The sequence below is a fragment of the Pongo pygmaeus genome, chromosome 18 (genome assembly GCF_028885625.2).
Source record: "Pongo pygmaeus isolate AG05252 chromosome 18, NHGRI_mPonPyg2-v2.0_pri, whole genome shotgun sequence".
NCBI lineage: Eukaryota > Metazoa > Chordata > Mammalia > Primates > Hominidae > Pongo > Pongo pygmaeus.
Window position 1 is genome coordinate 86,519,769 of NC_072391.2, and position 14,315 is coordinate 86,534,083.

At 49.7% G+C, this 14,315-nt stretch overlaps 1 protein-coding gene across 10 annotated transcripts in view; it reads left to right on the forward strand.

Moving 5' to 3' along the window:
- Positions 1–14,315, forward strand: part of ZNF778 (zinc finger protein 778) — a 40,914-nt gene that overhangs the window by 10,679 nt on the left and 15,920 nt on the right. For 2 of the 10 annotated variants that reach the window (XR_010124334.1, XM_063654595.1), the window contains exons 1-5: positions 5,468–5,675; positions 8,764–8,919; positions 10,116–10,207; positions 11,090–11,216; positions 12,723–12,803. Coding sequence is in view for 9 of the 10 variants with exons in the window: in XM_063654595.1 (XP_063510665.1) it covers positions 8,895–8,919; positions 10,116–10,207; positions 11,090–11,216; positions 12,723–12,803 (325 nt within the window). In the remaining variant the exon portion in view is untranslated. Of the gene's footprint in view, positions 1–5,454; positions 5,676–7,599; positions 7,735–8,763; positions 8,920–10,115; positions 10,208–11,089; positions 11,217–12,722; positions 12,804–14,315 lie in introns of those variants that run through there. The other 8 variants (XM_063654590.1, XM_054455414.2, XM_054455413.2 and 5 more) reach the window with 7 other exon arrangements.

Below are 14,315 nucleotides of genomic sequence, written 5' to 3' on the forward strand. Positions count from 1 at the left end.
TTTTTTTTTTTTTTTTTGGAGACAGAGTCTCGCTCTGTGGCCCAGGCTGGAGTGCAGTGGTGCAATCTCGGCTCACTGCCAGCTCTGCCTCCCGGGTTCACGCCATTCTCCTGCCTCAGCCTCCCCGAGTAGCTGGGACTACAGGCGCCCGCCACCACGCCCGGCTAATTTTTTGTATTTTTAGTAGAGACGGGGTTTCACCGTGTTAGCCAGGATGGTCTCAATCTCCTGACCTCGTGATTCGCCCGTCTCGGCCTCCCAAAGTGCTGGGATTACAGGCGTGAGCCGCCGCGCTCGGCCCTATGTTGATTTTTTAAAATTAAGAATGTAAAGAAATAACTCGGTTTGGACTGAACAGAATGTTATCTTCAGAGATCCTTCCCTGTCCCCATCGTTTCCACCTTGTTCTCATCCTACCATCCTTTTCAACCTGTGCGTTATTATTTTCTGAATAATCTTATCTGTATTTCCTCGTATTCAACATGAAGAGATAAATATACATGTATATTTTATTGTCTATTTTCCTTTTATTATTATTATTTTTTTGAGATGTAGTCTCGTTCTGTCGCCCAGTCTGGAGTGCAGTGGCGCAGTCGCGGCTCACTGCAACCTCCACCTCCCAGGTTCAAGCGATTCTCCTGCCTCAGCCTCCTGAGTAGCTGGGACTACAGGCGTGCACCACCATGGCTAGCTAATTTTTGCATTTTTTGGTAGAGACGGGGTTTCACCATGTTGGCCAGGCTGGTCTCGAACTCCTGACCTCAAATGATCCGCCTACCTCAGCCTCCCAAAGTGCTGAGATTATAGGCGTGAACCACCGCGCCCAGTCTATTTTTCTAAAGAAAAGGTTTCCTACTGTAGCTACTGTTTTGCAGTTTACATTTTCACTTAATGGTGTATCTTGGAAATCACTCCATAGGAGCTCATAGAGACCTTCAACTCCGTAGCTGCGTAGCACTCCACTGCTGGATGCACCACGCTACACTCAGCTACCCGACTACTTGACTGCAATTGGTCATCTAAGGCGTTTTTGAATTGTTAAGAGATTTGCCTTCAGGAAAAATGTTGAGAAGTAGGATTGCTGGATTGCACCTGTCGTTTTGTTGGATGTTGCCAAATTCTTCTCTGTTCCAGGAGGATGATGTGCCCCAGTAATTCTTGCTTCCTGAGATTTATACCTCTGTGTAGTCCTCTCACATCATAGTAGGGTTGGTCTCTGTGACCAGCAGAATACGACAGCAGTGATGTTAAAGTACTTCCAAAATCAGCTTTAAAATACCATGCACAGGCGGGGTGCGGCGGCTCACTCCTATAACCCCAGCTCTTTGGGAGGCCAATGCAGGCGGATCACTTGAGGTCAGGAGTACAGCCTTGCCAACATGGTAGATCACTTGAGGTCAGGAGATCAGCCTGGCCAACGTGGCGAAACCCCGTCTCTACTAATAATACAAAAGTTAGCCAGGCATGGTGTCACACGCCTATAATCTGAGCTACTTGGGTGGCTGAGGCAGAATTGCTTGAACCCGGGAGGCGGACGTTGTAGTGAGCCAAGGTAGAGCCACTGCACTCCAGCCTGGGCAACAGAGTGAGACTCCATCTCAAAAAACATAAATAAAAAAATGAGGGCCGGGTGCGGTGGCTCACGCCTGTAATCCCAGCACTTTGGGAGGCTGAGACAGGCAGATCACGAGGTCAGATCGAGACCATCCTGGCTAACACAGTGAAACCCCGTCTGTACTAAAAATACAAAAAAATTAGCTGGGCATGGTGGCGAGTGCCTGTAGTCCCAGCTACTCGGGAGGCTGAGGCAGGAGAATGGCATGAACCTGGGAGGCGGAGCTTGCAGTGAGCCGAGATTGTGCCACTGCACTCCAGCCTGGGCAACAGAGCAAGACTCCATCTCAAAAAAAAAAAAAAAAAAGAAAAGAAATAAAATGCACATATGGGATCTCAGTGGAGTTCAATTAGCTAAACCAATCTTGAAAAAGAAGGCCAGGTGTGGTGGTGCATGCCTGTAGTCCCAGCTACTCAGGATCCTGAGGCAGGAGGATGATTGAGCCCAGGAGTTCAAGGCTGCAGTGAGCCATGACTGTGCCATCGCACTCTCTCCAGCCTGAGCAACAGAGTGAGACCTTATCTCTAAAAACAAAACAAAACTATGACACACACACACACGAATATTATTTAGCCTTTTTTAAAAAAAAAAAAAAAAAAAGAAAGGAAATCCTATGTAACCTCAGATGGAATCCAAACAAGCTGAACTCCCAGAAGCAGAGAGTACAATGTTGGGTGCCAGAGGATGGGGTTGGTGGAAGGAATGGGGAGATGTTGGTCAGATGGTACAAACTTTAAGTTAAAGGATGAGTAAGATCTGGGATGTAATCTACAGCATGGAGATTTTAGTTAATAATACTGTACTGTATGATGATTGGAATTTGCTAAGATAGTAGATCTTAACTGTTTTCACCACACACTCAAAAGAAGGTGCTTAGGTGAGGGGATGGATGTGTAAATCTGTTTGCTCATGGTCATTTCACAGTGTGTGCATATATCAAATCATCATGTTGCACACCTTAAGTATATGTGATTTTTTTAAATCTGTCAGTTATACCTCAATAGAGCCTGGGGGAGAAATGGTGCTGGAGAAAACTGGATATCTACATGCAGAACAGTGGAGCTGGACCATTACTTTATACAACATATAAAAATTAATTCAAAATGAATCAAAAACCTAAATGTAAGTGCTAATGTATAAAACTCTTAGAAGAAAACATAGAGGAAAAACTTCATGGCACTGGAACTGGAAATGATTTCTTGGTTATGAAATCACCCACACAGGCAACTGAAGAAAACTGGATGAATTGGACTACATCAACATTATAAATTTTGTGCATCCAAGGACAATCATGAGAGTGAAAAGGAAACCCACAGAATCGGAGGAAATATTTGCAAATCATGTGTTTGATTAAGGATTAATATTCAGTTTATTAAGAACTATAACTCAAGAATAATAACAAAACCAATTTAATTCAAAAAAGGACTTGTAATAAAGAAGATAACAGATGGCCAATAAGAACATGAAAAATGATCAGCACAACTAAACGTTAGGGAAATGAAAACAAAAGCCACAGTGAGATCACGTTGCCCCGGTGGTGACAGCTCTTAGCCATTAGATAGGAGGGAGGTGTTGGTTGGATGTGGTAAAGTTGGAACCTTGTGCACCTGCTCATGGGAACACAAAATGATGTAGCCACTCTGGAAAACAGGACGGTGGTTTCTCAAAACATCAGACAGAATTATCGTGTGACCCGGCCGTTCCACTTTTGCATATATATCCAAAAGTGCTGAGAACAAGGATCCAGGAGATTGTTGTACACGATAGTCATAGCAACATTATTCACAATAGCCTGCTAGTGCCAAAGTCAAATTTTAATACATTCAGTTACTTAAAACATATCCGCGTGGTGGCTCACGCCTGTAATCCCAGCACTTTGGGAGGCCGAGGAGGGAGGATCACGAGGTCAAGAGATCGAGACCATTTTGGCTAACATGCTGAAACCCCATCTCTACTAAACATACAAAAGTTAGCTGGGCGTGGTGGCATGTGCCTGTAATCCCAGCTACTCTGGAGGCTGAGGCAGGAGAATCACTTGAACCCGGGAGGCTGAGGTTGCGGTGAGCCGAGATTGTGCCCCTGCACTCCAGCCTGGTCGACAAAGCAAGACTCCGTCTCAAAAAAACAAAAAACAAAAAAAAAAATATCCCAAGGCCAGGCATGGTGGCTGCGGTGGCTCACGTCTGTAATCCCAGCACTGTGGGAGGCCGAGGTGGGCGGATCACCTGAGGTCAGAAGTTCGAGACCAGCCTGGCCAACACGGTGAAACCCCGTCTCTACTAAAAATTACAAGGTGGGCACCTGTAATCCCAGCTACTTGGGAGGCTGAGGCAGGAGAATAGCTGGAACCTGGGAGGCGGAGGTTGCAGGGAGCCAAGATTGTGCCACTGCACTCCAGCCTGGACCACAGAGGGAGACTCCGTCTCAAAATTAATAAATAAAACACATCCCAAAGACGCATAGTGTTGAACCATTTACCATGTGGTTGCTTTGTATACTTCGTGAAATTGTGTCCAATCTCTGCTAGCCATAGATAAGATAAATCCTGGGGCTCTAAAGACTGCAAGTCCTTGCTGCCCTTCAGAGCTTTGTGACTCAGACACCTGTCAGGCTGGTGAGAAACGTGATCTAGTCACGTCAGTCCTCCCCCTGTCTGATCTCCTTCTTCTCTGGGAGTTCTCTGCGCGCCCCCCCACGCCCATTTTTTTCTCTTTTCTTAGTGACCCCCAATTTGAAGCCTGTGGATAATCTCATGGTGCGTGAGACTCCCTCACCCTCCAACCTGTCAAACTTGTGCGCCACTGCCACCTCCTGGGCACATCTTGTTTCTTAATCAGCCACGAAATCACGTGAACACTTCACATGTGGTTTGGTTTTGTTTTTCACATTTAGATTCCTGATCCGTTTGGAGTTTATCCCTGTGAGGTCCAGAATTAATTTCATCATTTCTCAGATGGCTAACCATTTGTCTTAGCACCTTTCATTATAAACTGCATATTTGTTTCACTGCTCTGAAATTATGTTTATGAACCAAATTTCCATGTTACTGGGTTGATGTCTGGATATTCCATTTGTTTCCTTTCATGTGTCAGTAGCACACAGTTTTAATGACAGAGGCTGTTTTCATATCTGTCGGGCACTGCGCTTGTTTGTCCGTGTCGTCTTCGTTATGAGACGTTTGTTCCTCCATGTGAACTCCAGGATCAATATGCCTGGTTCCAAAAAAAACCCTTTTCGTATTGTTACTGGAATCGTGTGACATTTCTGAATGAACCTTGGGAGAACTCCTGGTATCAGTTCTATTTTGCAAAGTAGTATAGGTGGTCTTGGCCCCTACGGTACATTAGAAAAATAACAGAAACGCATATTTGAAGGGAAAAATAGATGAACATTTACAGAAAAAAAAATACTACATTGAAAATGCAATGGAATCAACTGTTAAGAGTTCGGCGTGATGATCAGACAGATAATAAGGAACGGGGCCAGTGACTCCCCGCAGCGATCGAGAGAAGACCGAGCACTCCCGGCACCCGCGGGCTTCTGGCTGTGGCCGAATCGCCGGCCGCGCTCGCGACGAGCACTTCTGGCTGTACCCGCCCAGCCTCGCCCTCCTGGTCTGTTCCGGCTCCGCAGTTGCGTCCAGAGGCCTGATCCTTACGTCCGCCTGGTCCTCCGGGCCTGTCTCTGCCTCCAGCCCGGTTCCCGAGGGCGCCCCGGGGCCCTCCCGCACCCTCACGGAAGAAACTACTACCTCTCCGCGCCATAGGCCAAAATTTCGGCCCGGAGGCTGGAGGCGGAAGTGACGCCAAAGACGCGCCGGCACCTCTTCCGGCGCCGGCGCCGGCCCCGCCTCCGCCTGTCCGACAGCTGATCGGGTTCTTGCGGCGATGCGTCCCGGCGCCGGGGAGTTCCGCGCGTGTCCTCGGGCTGTCCGCGGGGAAGCTGGCCCGGGAGTGGTCGCCCGCCCGCCTCGCGCCTTGCGCCCCCGGCACCGCTTCCAGAAGGGAAAGTCGCCGCCGCTCGCGGTGGACCCGGGCAGCGCTTGCATTCCGCGGAGCTGGTGAGAGAGGGGCCCTCTGCTTTCTTCACTTTGAACAGGGCGAGTTTCTGTGAGAATCTGGCTTCGGCTTTGACGTTTTTTGTTGCTGGCACATTGCGTTGGGGCCGAAGCATAAGGTAGACCCCTGAGCGCCCCGGGCGTGCAGCTCCCGGTGGAAGTTAGCCCGTGGGGGCCAGCGGGAGCGCGCGTCCCTCGCCGCCGGGACTTCCAGGCGCGGCCCCTGGGGAGGAGGGATGCGGCCGTTATCCCGCTGGTCCTGGAGTGATCGAATCCACGGTGAACAACGTGTTTCGACTAACTGTATTTTTTCTCACGTTTTGCTTTAGAAAATCTGAATCTAATAAAAATGTGAACATCTACTACGAGGAATATCCACTGCAATCATTTTACTCCTTTTTAGCTTTGGGCCATGTTTTCTCTCTCCCCCAATAAATAAACCTTATGGTGAACTATTATTTGAGTGTAAGTAAGTTGAAAATAAACGGCACACATGATACTTAACCTTTAAATACTTGGTAAAGCGTCTATTAAGGATAAGGACATTAGCCTACTGAAACCACAATACTGGTATTTCACCTAAGAAAATTAAAAATAGACCGGGCGCGGTGGCTCACGCCTGTAATCCCAGCACTTTGGGAGGCCGAGGCGGGTGGATCGCGAGGTCAGGAGATCGAGACCATCCTGGCTAACACGGTGAAACCCCGTCTCTACTAAAAATACGAAAAATTAGCCGGGCGTGGTGGCGGGCGCCTGTAGTCCCAGCTACTCGGGAGGCTGAGGCAGGAGAATGGCGTGAACCCGGGAGCAGAGCTTGCAGTGAGCCGAGATGGCGCCGCTGCACTCCAGCCTGGGAGACAGAGCGAGACTCCGTCTCAAAAAATAATAATAATAATTAAAAATAATAAGGTCCGCTGGGCACGGTGGCTCACGCCTGTAATCCTAGCACTTTGGGAGGCCGAGGCGGTTGGATCATCTGAGGTCGGCAGTTCAAGACCAGCCTGACAAACATGGAGAAATCCCGTCTCTACTAAAAGTACAAAATTAGCCTGGCATGGTGGCGCATGCCTGTAATCCCAGCTAGTCGGGAGGCTGAGGCAGGAGAATCGCTTGAACCTGGGTGGCAGAGGTTGCGGTGAGCCAAGATCGTGCCATTGCACTCCAGCCTGGGCAACAAGAGCAAAACTCCATCTCAAAAAATAAGAAGAAGAAGGAGGTCATCCACTGTCCACTTTGTGTAATATCTAGGATTCTCAACATTTTTCCAACATTGCGCTGTTGGGTATTTTGGGGACTAAGAGCCCTTCAAGGTTTATCTGTTCCCATCGTTTATGTCTTTTCACCTAGAACAACTCCTATGGTCTCTCTATCATATTGACTTTGGTATTGTTTTCTCGTGATACGTTTAAATATTCCTCCATTTCTTGCTGCTTCCTGTGAACTTGTAATTGAATTCAGAGGAGAGGTTGGCAAAGGGCGGATAGCAAGCACCTTATGCCTTTGGGTCCACGAGGTCTCAGATGGCTGAGTTCAGCCTTAGTCACCTCATGTCCCATGTTAGCTGTTCCTTGTCTGCTCTGTCCTGGCTCCAAGCCCCAGCCTGTTTCTCAAAAGGTAAGTGGCCAGCTGCATAGATGACCGTTTAGAGGGTGTAGATTTACTCTAAAATCCCAGAGGGCTGTGCTCTGAGTCTTATCAGTGCTTGCCAGAGGCATCCAGCGGTATCCTGTTTACCATGGACACTGTGTCAGTGGGTCTGCTGGGTCATTTCCACCAAGTGCTTAAGAAGTTTGTCCTGCACCCTGAACGTGCAGTGATCCACACTTGGCACTGGCAGCCTTACAGGCAACTGTGTAGAGCATTAATGCTGTTATATACGTTGCCCCTAAAATTAAAAGATCTGCAGAGTGTTGTGCCTCTTTTTTGGTTATAGGTGTCATGAGGTGCAGTAACTTGGAGGTGCATATTGGAGGGGACGTGTTTATGTAATCCAGACTACTGAACTCGTAGAAACTATGGCCCCTGAATCACAAGCCCTCTATTGTGTATATTTCATATGAAGGTATCTAAAATGTGTTCATTTCCTGTTCACTGTATCCAACCAGCCTTATGTCAACATAGTGTATGAGTTCAGTCTGAGGGTCAGGTCCTCTGGGGATGATGTTAAGGCAGAGAACTGAATATTACATCCCTTTTTGAAGGAGGGAAAAGAGCCTGTGCAGGTGACAACAAACTGAACACATTTGTGGGTCTTTTAGCCCAAAGACCCTGCCCCCGCCCTGTTTCAGACACCTAATAGTAAGGACAGTTGATACAAGGAGAATGGACATGTTTTTCTGACATGTGAAACTTTACTGTTTTAGTCACTTCATTGGGAGAATAAGAAAGTACAGCTCTAGACCTGCCTTTGTCCTGCTGGGGAGTTACCACAGACTCAGCAGTACAAACTGACGAGACCAGGGCGGGGCGCGGTGGCTCACACCTGTAATCCCAGCACTTTGGGAGGCCGAGGTGGGCGGATCACGAGGTCAGGAGATCAAGACCATCCTGGCTAACATGGTGAAACCCCACCTCTACTAAAAATACAAAAAATTAGCTGGGCGTGGTGGCAGGCACCTGTAGTCCCAGCTACTTGGGAGGCTGAGGTGAGAGAATTGCTTGAACCTGGGAGGTGGAGCTTGCAGTGAGCTGAGATCACGCCACTGCACTCCAGCCTGGGTGACAGCAAGACTCCGTCTCAAAAACAAACAAACAAAAAAAACCTGTGACGAGATGGTCGAACCTGTACCAGCTAACCTTCATGGTTCACCACTTCCTAAGTGGATGATGTGTACCAGTTTGTGTTATCTGAAACCAGGCTGTTTTAGGTATAAACACGGGTGAAATCTGTGAATGGCTGTTCTGATCATTAAATAAGGCTTCTGCTGTGTCTTCTGACCCATATACTGCTTTTCAGTAGGTGACATGGATATTACTAGTCCTCAACAGAGTAAACTGGATATAGTGGCTTTCACATATATCATCTGCAGAAACAAGCTAATGCGTGAGGTTTGATAACTGGGAAGTAATGCTTCTTCATTATGGTTGCTAGGAAATAGGGATCCAGCCATCCCTGGGTCAGGAGGGATGGAGACCACACCTTCCACATAGATTCACAAGCCGCCCTGCAGTGGCCTTGGCTTCGGGAAAGGAATATTCAGACGCTTCCATCAGCCTCCCAGGATGGCAGCCCCTGACCTGGCCCACGGTAAGTCCTGGTGGGACTCCTTCTCAGAGCCTCTGCTCTAGGTCGTGATACACGGTGTGAGTCCCATGGATGGGGCCTGAGTAGTCACGCTCCGGGTTCCTATTGCAGCTGCTGGAGTGAGCCAGAGAACGCTGGCCTGTAAGTCAGCCCCAGAGTGTGTGCTTTGGGGAGGGATGATGCGTAAACTCCTTCATGAGTTTTCTCACCACGGGCAAATGAAGACTCATGTTTCTCCAGGCGTACAGTTCCGTATCTGCAATAGGAGCCTGTTAACCATTTCCTGATGGGCGGCATAGCTCACAAACCTTCTGTGTCACCAGGCGAGACAGACTACCCTGGCACTGTATGGCTGTGTGTGTGTGTGTTTTCCTGAGGCAGTGTATGGCTGTGTGTGTTCCTGAGTGTGCAGGTGTACATGGGAATTCCCTCGCTCTGTATGACTGTGTGTGTGTGTGTGTGTGTGTGTGTGTTTTCCTGAGGCACTGTATGGCTGTGTGTGTGTGTGTTTTCCTGAGGCAGTGTATGGCTGTGTGTGTGTATGTTTTCCTGAGGCAGTGTATGGCTGTGTGTGTGTGTGTGTGTGTTCCTGAGTGTGCAGGTGTACATGGGAATTCCCTCGCTCTGTATGACTGTGTGTGTGTGTGTGTGTGTGTGTGTTTTCCTGAGGCACTGTATGGCTGTGTGTGTGTGTGTTTTCCTGAGGCACTGTATGCCTGTGTGTGTGTGTTTTCCTGAGGCAGTGTATGGCTGTGTGTGTGTGTGTTTTCCTGAGGCAGTGTATGGCTGTGTGTGTGTGTGTTTTCCTGAGGCACTGTATGCCTGTGTGTGTGTGTTTTCCTGAGGCAGTGTATGGCTGTGTGTATGTGTGTTCCTGAGTGTGCAGGTGTACATGGGAATTCCCTGACACTGTATATCTGTGTGTGTGTGTGTTTTCCTGAGGCACTGTATGGCTGTGTGTGTGTGTGTTCCTGAGTGTGCGGGAGTACGTGAGAATTCCCTCGCTCTGTATGATTGTGTGTGTGTGTGTGTGTGTGTGTTTTCTCCTGAGGCACTGTATGGCTGTGTGCGTGTGTTTTCCTGAGTGTGCAGGAGTACGTGGGAATTCCCTGCTAGGATGGAATAACTTCCGGGTCCATGAGCATGGAATTAGGGTCAGCTCTGGGTTCTCACGCCTTCTTGCCTTCTTTGTTTTTTAGGAGGTCATGTTCCTAGGGACTCAATCTGCCTTCATGAAGAACAGACACAGGCAGCAGGGATGGTGGCTGGCTGTCTGATAAATTGTTATCAGGTATGCCAAAACTGTATTTTTCTTAAAATAACATACTGGTCATTCAGCAGATAGACATGTTTCTGTCTGAGCAGACTTGTCTCCACAGCCTCACTCAAGGACCGAGTCCCTAGTTGAATGCCCCCAGGGAGAAGAACCTGGGTGGTCAGGTGTTACTGTGAAAACCCTCCCCGTATTTCAGTGTTACTTTTTTTTTTGAGATGGAGTCTCGCTCTGTCACCCAGGCTGGAGTGCAGTGGCACAGTGTCGGCTCACTGCAACCTCCACCTCCCAGGTTCAAGCAATTCTCCTGCCTCAGCCTCCCAAGTAGCTGGGATTACAGGCGCCCGCCGCCACACCTGGCTAATTTTTGTATTTTTAGTAGAGACAGGGTTTTGCCTTGTTGGCCAGGCTGGTCTTGCACTCCTGATCTCAGGTGATCCACCCGCTTTGGCCTCCCAAAGGGGTGGGATTACAGGGTTGCGCCACTGCACCTGGCCTCAGCGTTACTCATTATTTTGACTGTTGTGCTAAATGCATGTTTGTTACTTTGCTGAGTGCTCTGACACATGGAAGGGGAAGGTGTCCTCTCTGGGAACTTACTTCCACATCACGAGTTATCACTTGTTTGTAGTGTGCTCAGGAGAGGGACATAAGGCAAGGGGAGCGCCCAGTGAGTGTGGTGAGAGAAGTTCACACGTTAGAGGTGCCGTTCCGGCTGTGTGACTGGAGGAGACGGACAGTGCGTATGGTGGGCAGAGAAGGGTTCCCGGGACCACTGGGCCATGGGGTGGACAGCAGGAGGCCTCACAGTCCCGTCGGCGTAGGGCCCCGCCTCCTCATTCTGCAGTTAATACTCATGGACACGCTGGAAGGCTCCAACCGTCATGTGTGATGATTTAGGACTCGGTGACCTTTGACGACGTGGCTGTGGACTTCACCCAGGAGGAATGGACTTTACTGGACCCATCTCAGAGAGACCTCTACAGAGACGTAATGCTGGAAAACTACAAGAACCTGGCCTCAGTAGGTGAGGCTGCCACTGTCCTTTGCAACTTCTGTGGAACCAGTACATGATGTGTCTGTACTGTGTTCCAGGGTTGGTGATGGCAAAGCCGAGTACCATGGGAAGTAACAGATATAATGACTGCGCTAATGGGCTTGATGCTAGTGTGGTCGTTTCCAGAATGTGGTCCTGGGGTTCTAGTGTGGTCGTTTCCAGAATGTGGTCCTGGGATCAGTAGCATCACTGTCACTCATCTAGAAATGTGCATTCTCAGGCTTCACCTGTGACATGTTGGATCAGAATGTCTGCTGGGGGTGGGCCTGTCATCTCTGCTTTAACAAGCCCTCCCGATGATGCCAATTCACTCTAACGCTGAGAACCACTGGGTAGTAGTTTCCCAAGTGAATGAAGATCTCTTTTTGCACTTCTGTTATTTCCTATTTGAATAAGAGTCCTTGTGGTTTTTACATGTATATTTAAGCCTGAATGTGGGCTTCAGGAATCAGAGATAACCAGTTTCTTTGGGGCATAGAAGGATGGAGTATTTGCACTTTGAGCCCTTTTGAAACAATTTCACTGCATTCTTTAGAAATGTAGTTCCTGGCACGCCACTGCACTCCAGCCTGGGCGACAGAGCGAGACTCCATCTCAGAAAAAAAAAAAAATGTAGTTCCTGACCGGGCGCAGTGGCTCACGCCTGTTATCCCAGCACTTTGGGGGCCGGATGTGGTGGCTCACGCCTGTAATCCCAGCACTTTGGGAGGCTGGACACGGTGGTTCACGCCTGTAATCCTAGCACTTTGGGAGGCCAGGGCGAGCAGATCACAAATTCAGGAGATTGAAACCATCCTGGTTAACACGGTGAAACCCCATCTCTACTAAAAATACAAAAAAACTGGGCATGGTGGCGGACGCCTGTAGTCCCAGCTACTTGGGAGGCTGAGGCAGGAGAATCACTTGAACCCAAGAGGCGGAGGTTGCAGTGAGACGAGATCGCGCCACTGCACTCCAGCCTGAGTGATAGAGTGAGACTCCATCTCAAAAAAAAAGAAACTTAGTTCCTGGCTGGGCGCGGTGGCTCGCGCCTGTAATCTGAGCACTCTGGGAGGCTAGGTGCAGTGGCTCAGGGCTGTAATCTCAGCACTCTGGGAGGCCGGGCACAGTGGCTCAGGGCTGTAATCCCAGCACTTTTGAGAGGCCAGAGTGGGCAGATCACAAGGTCAGGAGATTGAGACCATTCTGACCACCACGGTGAAACCCCATCTCTACTAAAAATACAAAAAACTAGCCAGGCGTGGTGGCGGGCACCTATAGTCCTAGCTACTCGGGAGACTGAGGCAGGAGAATCACTTGAACCCAGGAGGCAGACGCTGCAGTGAGCCGAGATTGGGCCACTGCACTCCAGGCTGGGCGACAGCGCAAGACTCCGTCTCAAAAAATAAAAAAAAGGAAATGTAGTTCCTGTTCATGGGTAGGTTTGTCATCCCCTGCCTGAGCCTCTTCCATCGATGTCTCTTTCCCTATGATCAGGACATCACCTGTTCAAACCCAGCGTGATCTATTGGCTGGAGGAGGAAGAGGAGATGAGGGCAGGATGGAGAGTTCTCCAAGGTGAGTAAGTGTGAAGAGCACCCCTGGTCGATGTCAAGTTTAGCGGCTGTGGAAGGATCCTGAGTGTCGAGTTTAGCGGCTGTGGAAGGATCCTGAGTGTCGAGTTTAGCGGCTGTGGGAGGATCCTGAGTGTCGAGTTTAGCGGCTGTGGGAGGATCCTGAGTGTCGAGTTTAGCGGCTGTGGGAGGATCCTGAGTGTCGAGTTTAGCGGCTGTGGGAGGATCCTGAGTGTCGAGTTTAGCGGCTGTGGGAGGATCCTGAGTGTCGAGTTTAGCGGCTGTGGGAGGATCCTGAGTGTCGAGTTTAGCGGCTGTGGGAGGATCCTGAGTGTCGAGTTTAGCGGCTGTGGGAGGATCCTGAGTGTCGAGTTTAGCGGCTGTGGGAGGATCCTGAGTGTCGAGTTTAGCGGCTGTGGGAGGATCCTGAGTGTCGAGTTTAGCGGCTGTGGGAGGATCCTGAGTGTCGAGTTTAGCGGCTGTGGGAGGATCCTGAGTGTCGAGTTTAGCGGCTGTGGAAGGATCGTGTCAAGTTTAGCGGCTGTGGGAGGACCCTGAGTGTCAAGTTTAGCGGCTGTGGAAGGATCCTGAGTGTCGAATTTAGCGGCTGTGGGAGGATCGTGTCAAGTTTAGCGGCTGTGGGAGGACCCTGAGTGTCAAGTTTAGCGGCTGTGGAAGGATCCTGAGTGTCAAGTTTAGCAGCTGTGGGAGGATCCTGAGTGTCGAGTTTAGCCGCTGTGGGAAGATCGTGTCAAGTTTAGCGGCTGTGGAAGGATCCTGAGTGTCGAGTTTAGCGGCTGTGGGAGGATTGTGTCAAGTTTAGCGGCTGTGGGAGGACCCTGAGTGTCAAGTTTAGCGGCTGTGGAAGGATCCTGAGTGTCGAGTTTAGCGGCTGTGGGAGGATCCTGAGTGTCGAGTTTAGCGGCTGTGGGAGGATCCTGAGTGTCGAGTTTAGCGGCTGTGGGAGGATCCTGAGTGTCAAGTTTAGCGGCTGTGGAAGGATCCTGAGTGTCAAGTTTAGCAGCTGTGGGAGGATCGCGTCAAGTTTAGCGGCTGTGGAAGGATCCTGAGTGTCGAGTTTAGCAGCTGTGGGAGGATCGTGTCAAGTTTAGCGGCTGTGGAAGGATCCTGAGTGTCAAGTTTAGCAGCTGTGGGAGGATCGTGTCAAGTTTAGCGGCTGTGGAAGGATCCTGAGTGTCGAGTTTAGCAGCTGTGGGAGGATCGTGTCAAGTTTAGCGGCTGTGGAAGGATCCTGAGTGTCGAGTTTAGCAGCTGTGGGAGTATCGTGTCAAGTTTAGCGGCTGTGGAAGGATCCTGAGTGTCGAGTTTAGCGGCTGTGGGAGGATCGTGTCAAGTTTAGCGGCTGTGGGAGGACCCTGAGTGTCAAGTTTAGCGGCTGTGGAAGGATCCTGAGTGTCGAATTTAGCGGCTGTGGGAGGATCGTGTCAAGTTTAGCGGCTGTGGGAGGACCCTGAGTGTCAAGTTTAGCGGCTGTGGAAGGATCCTGAGTGTCAAG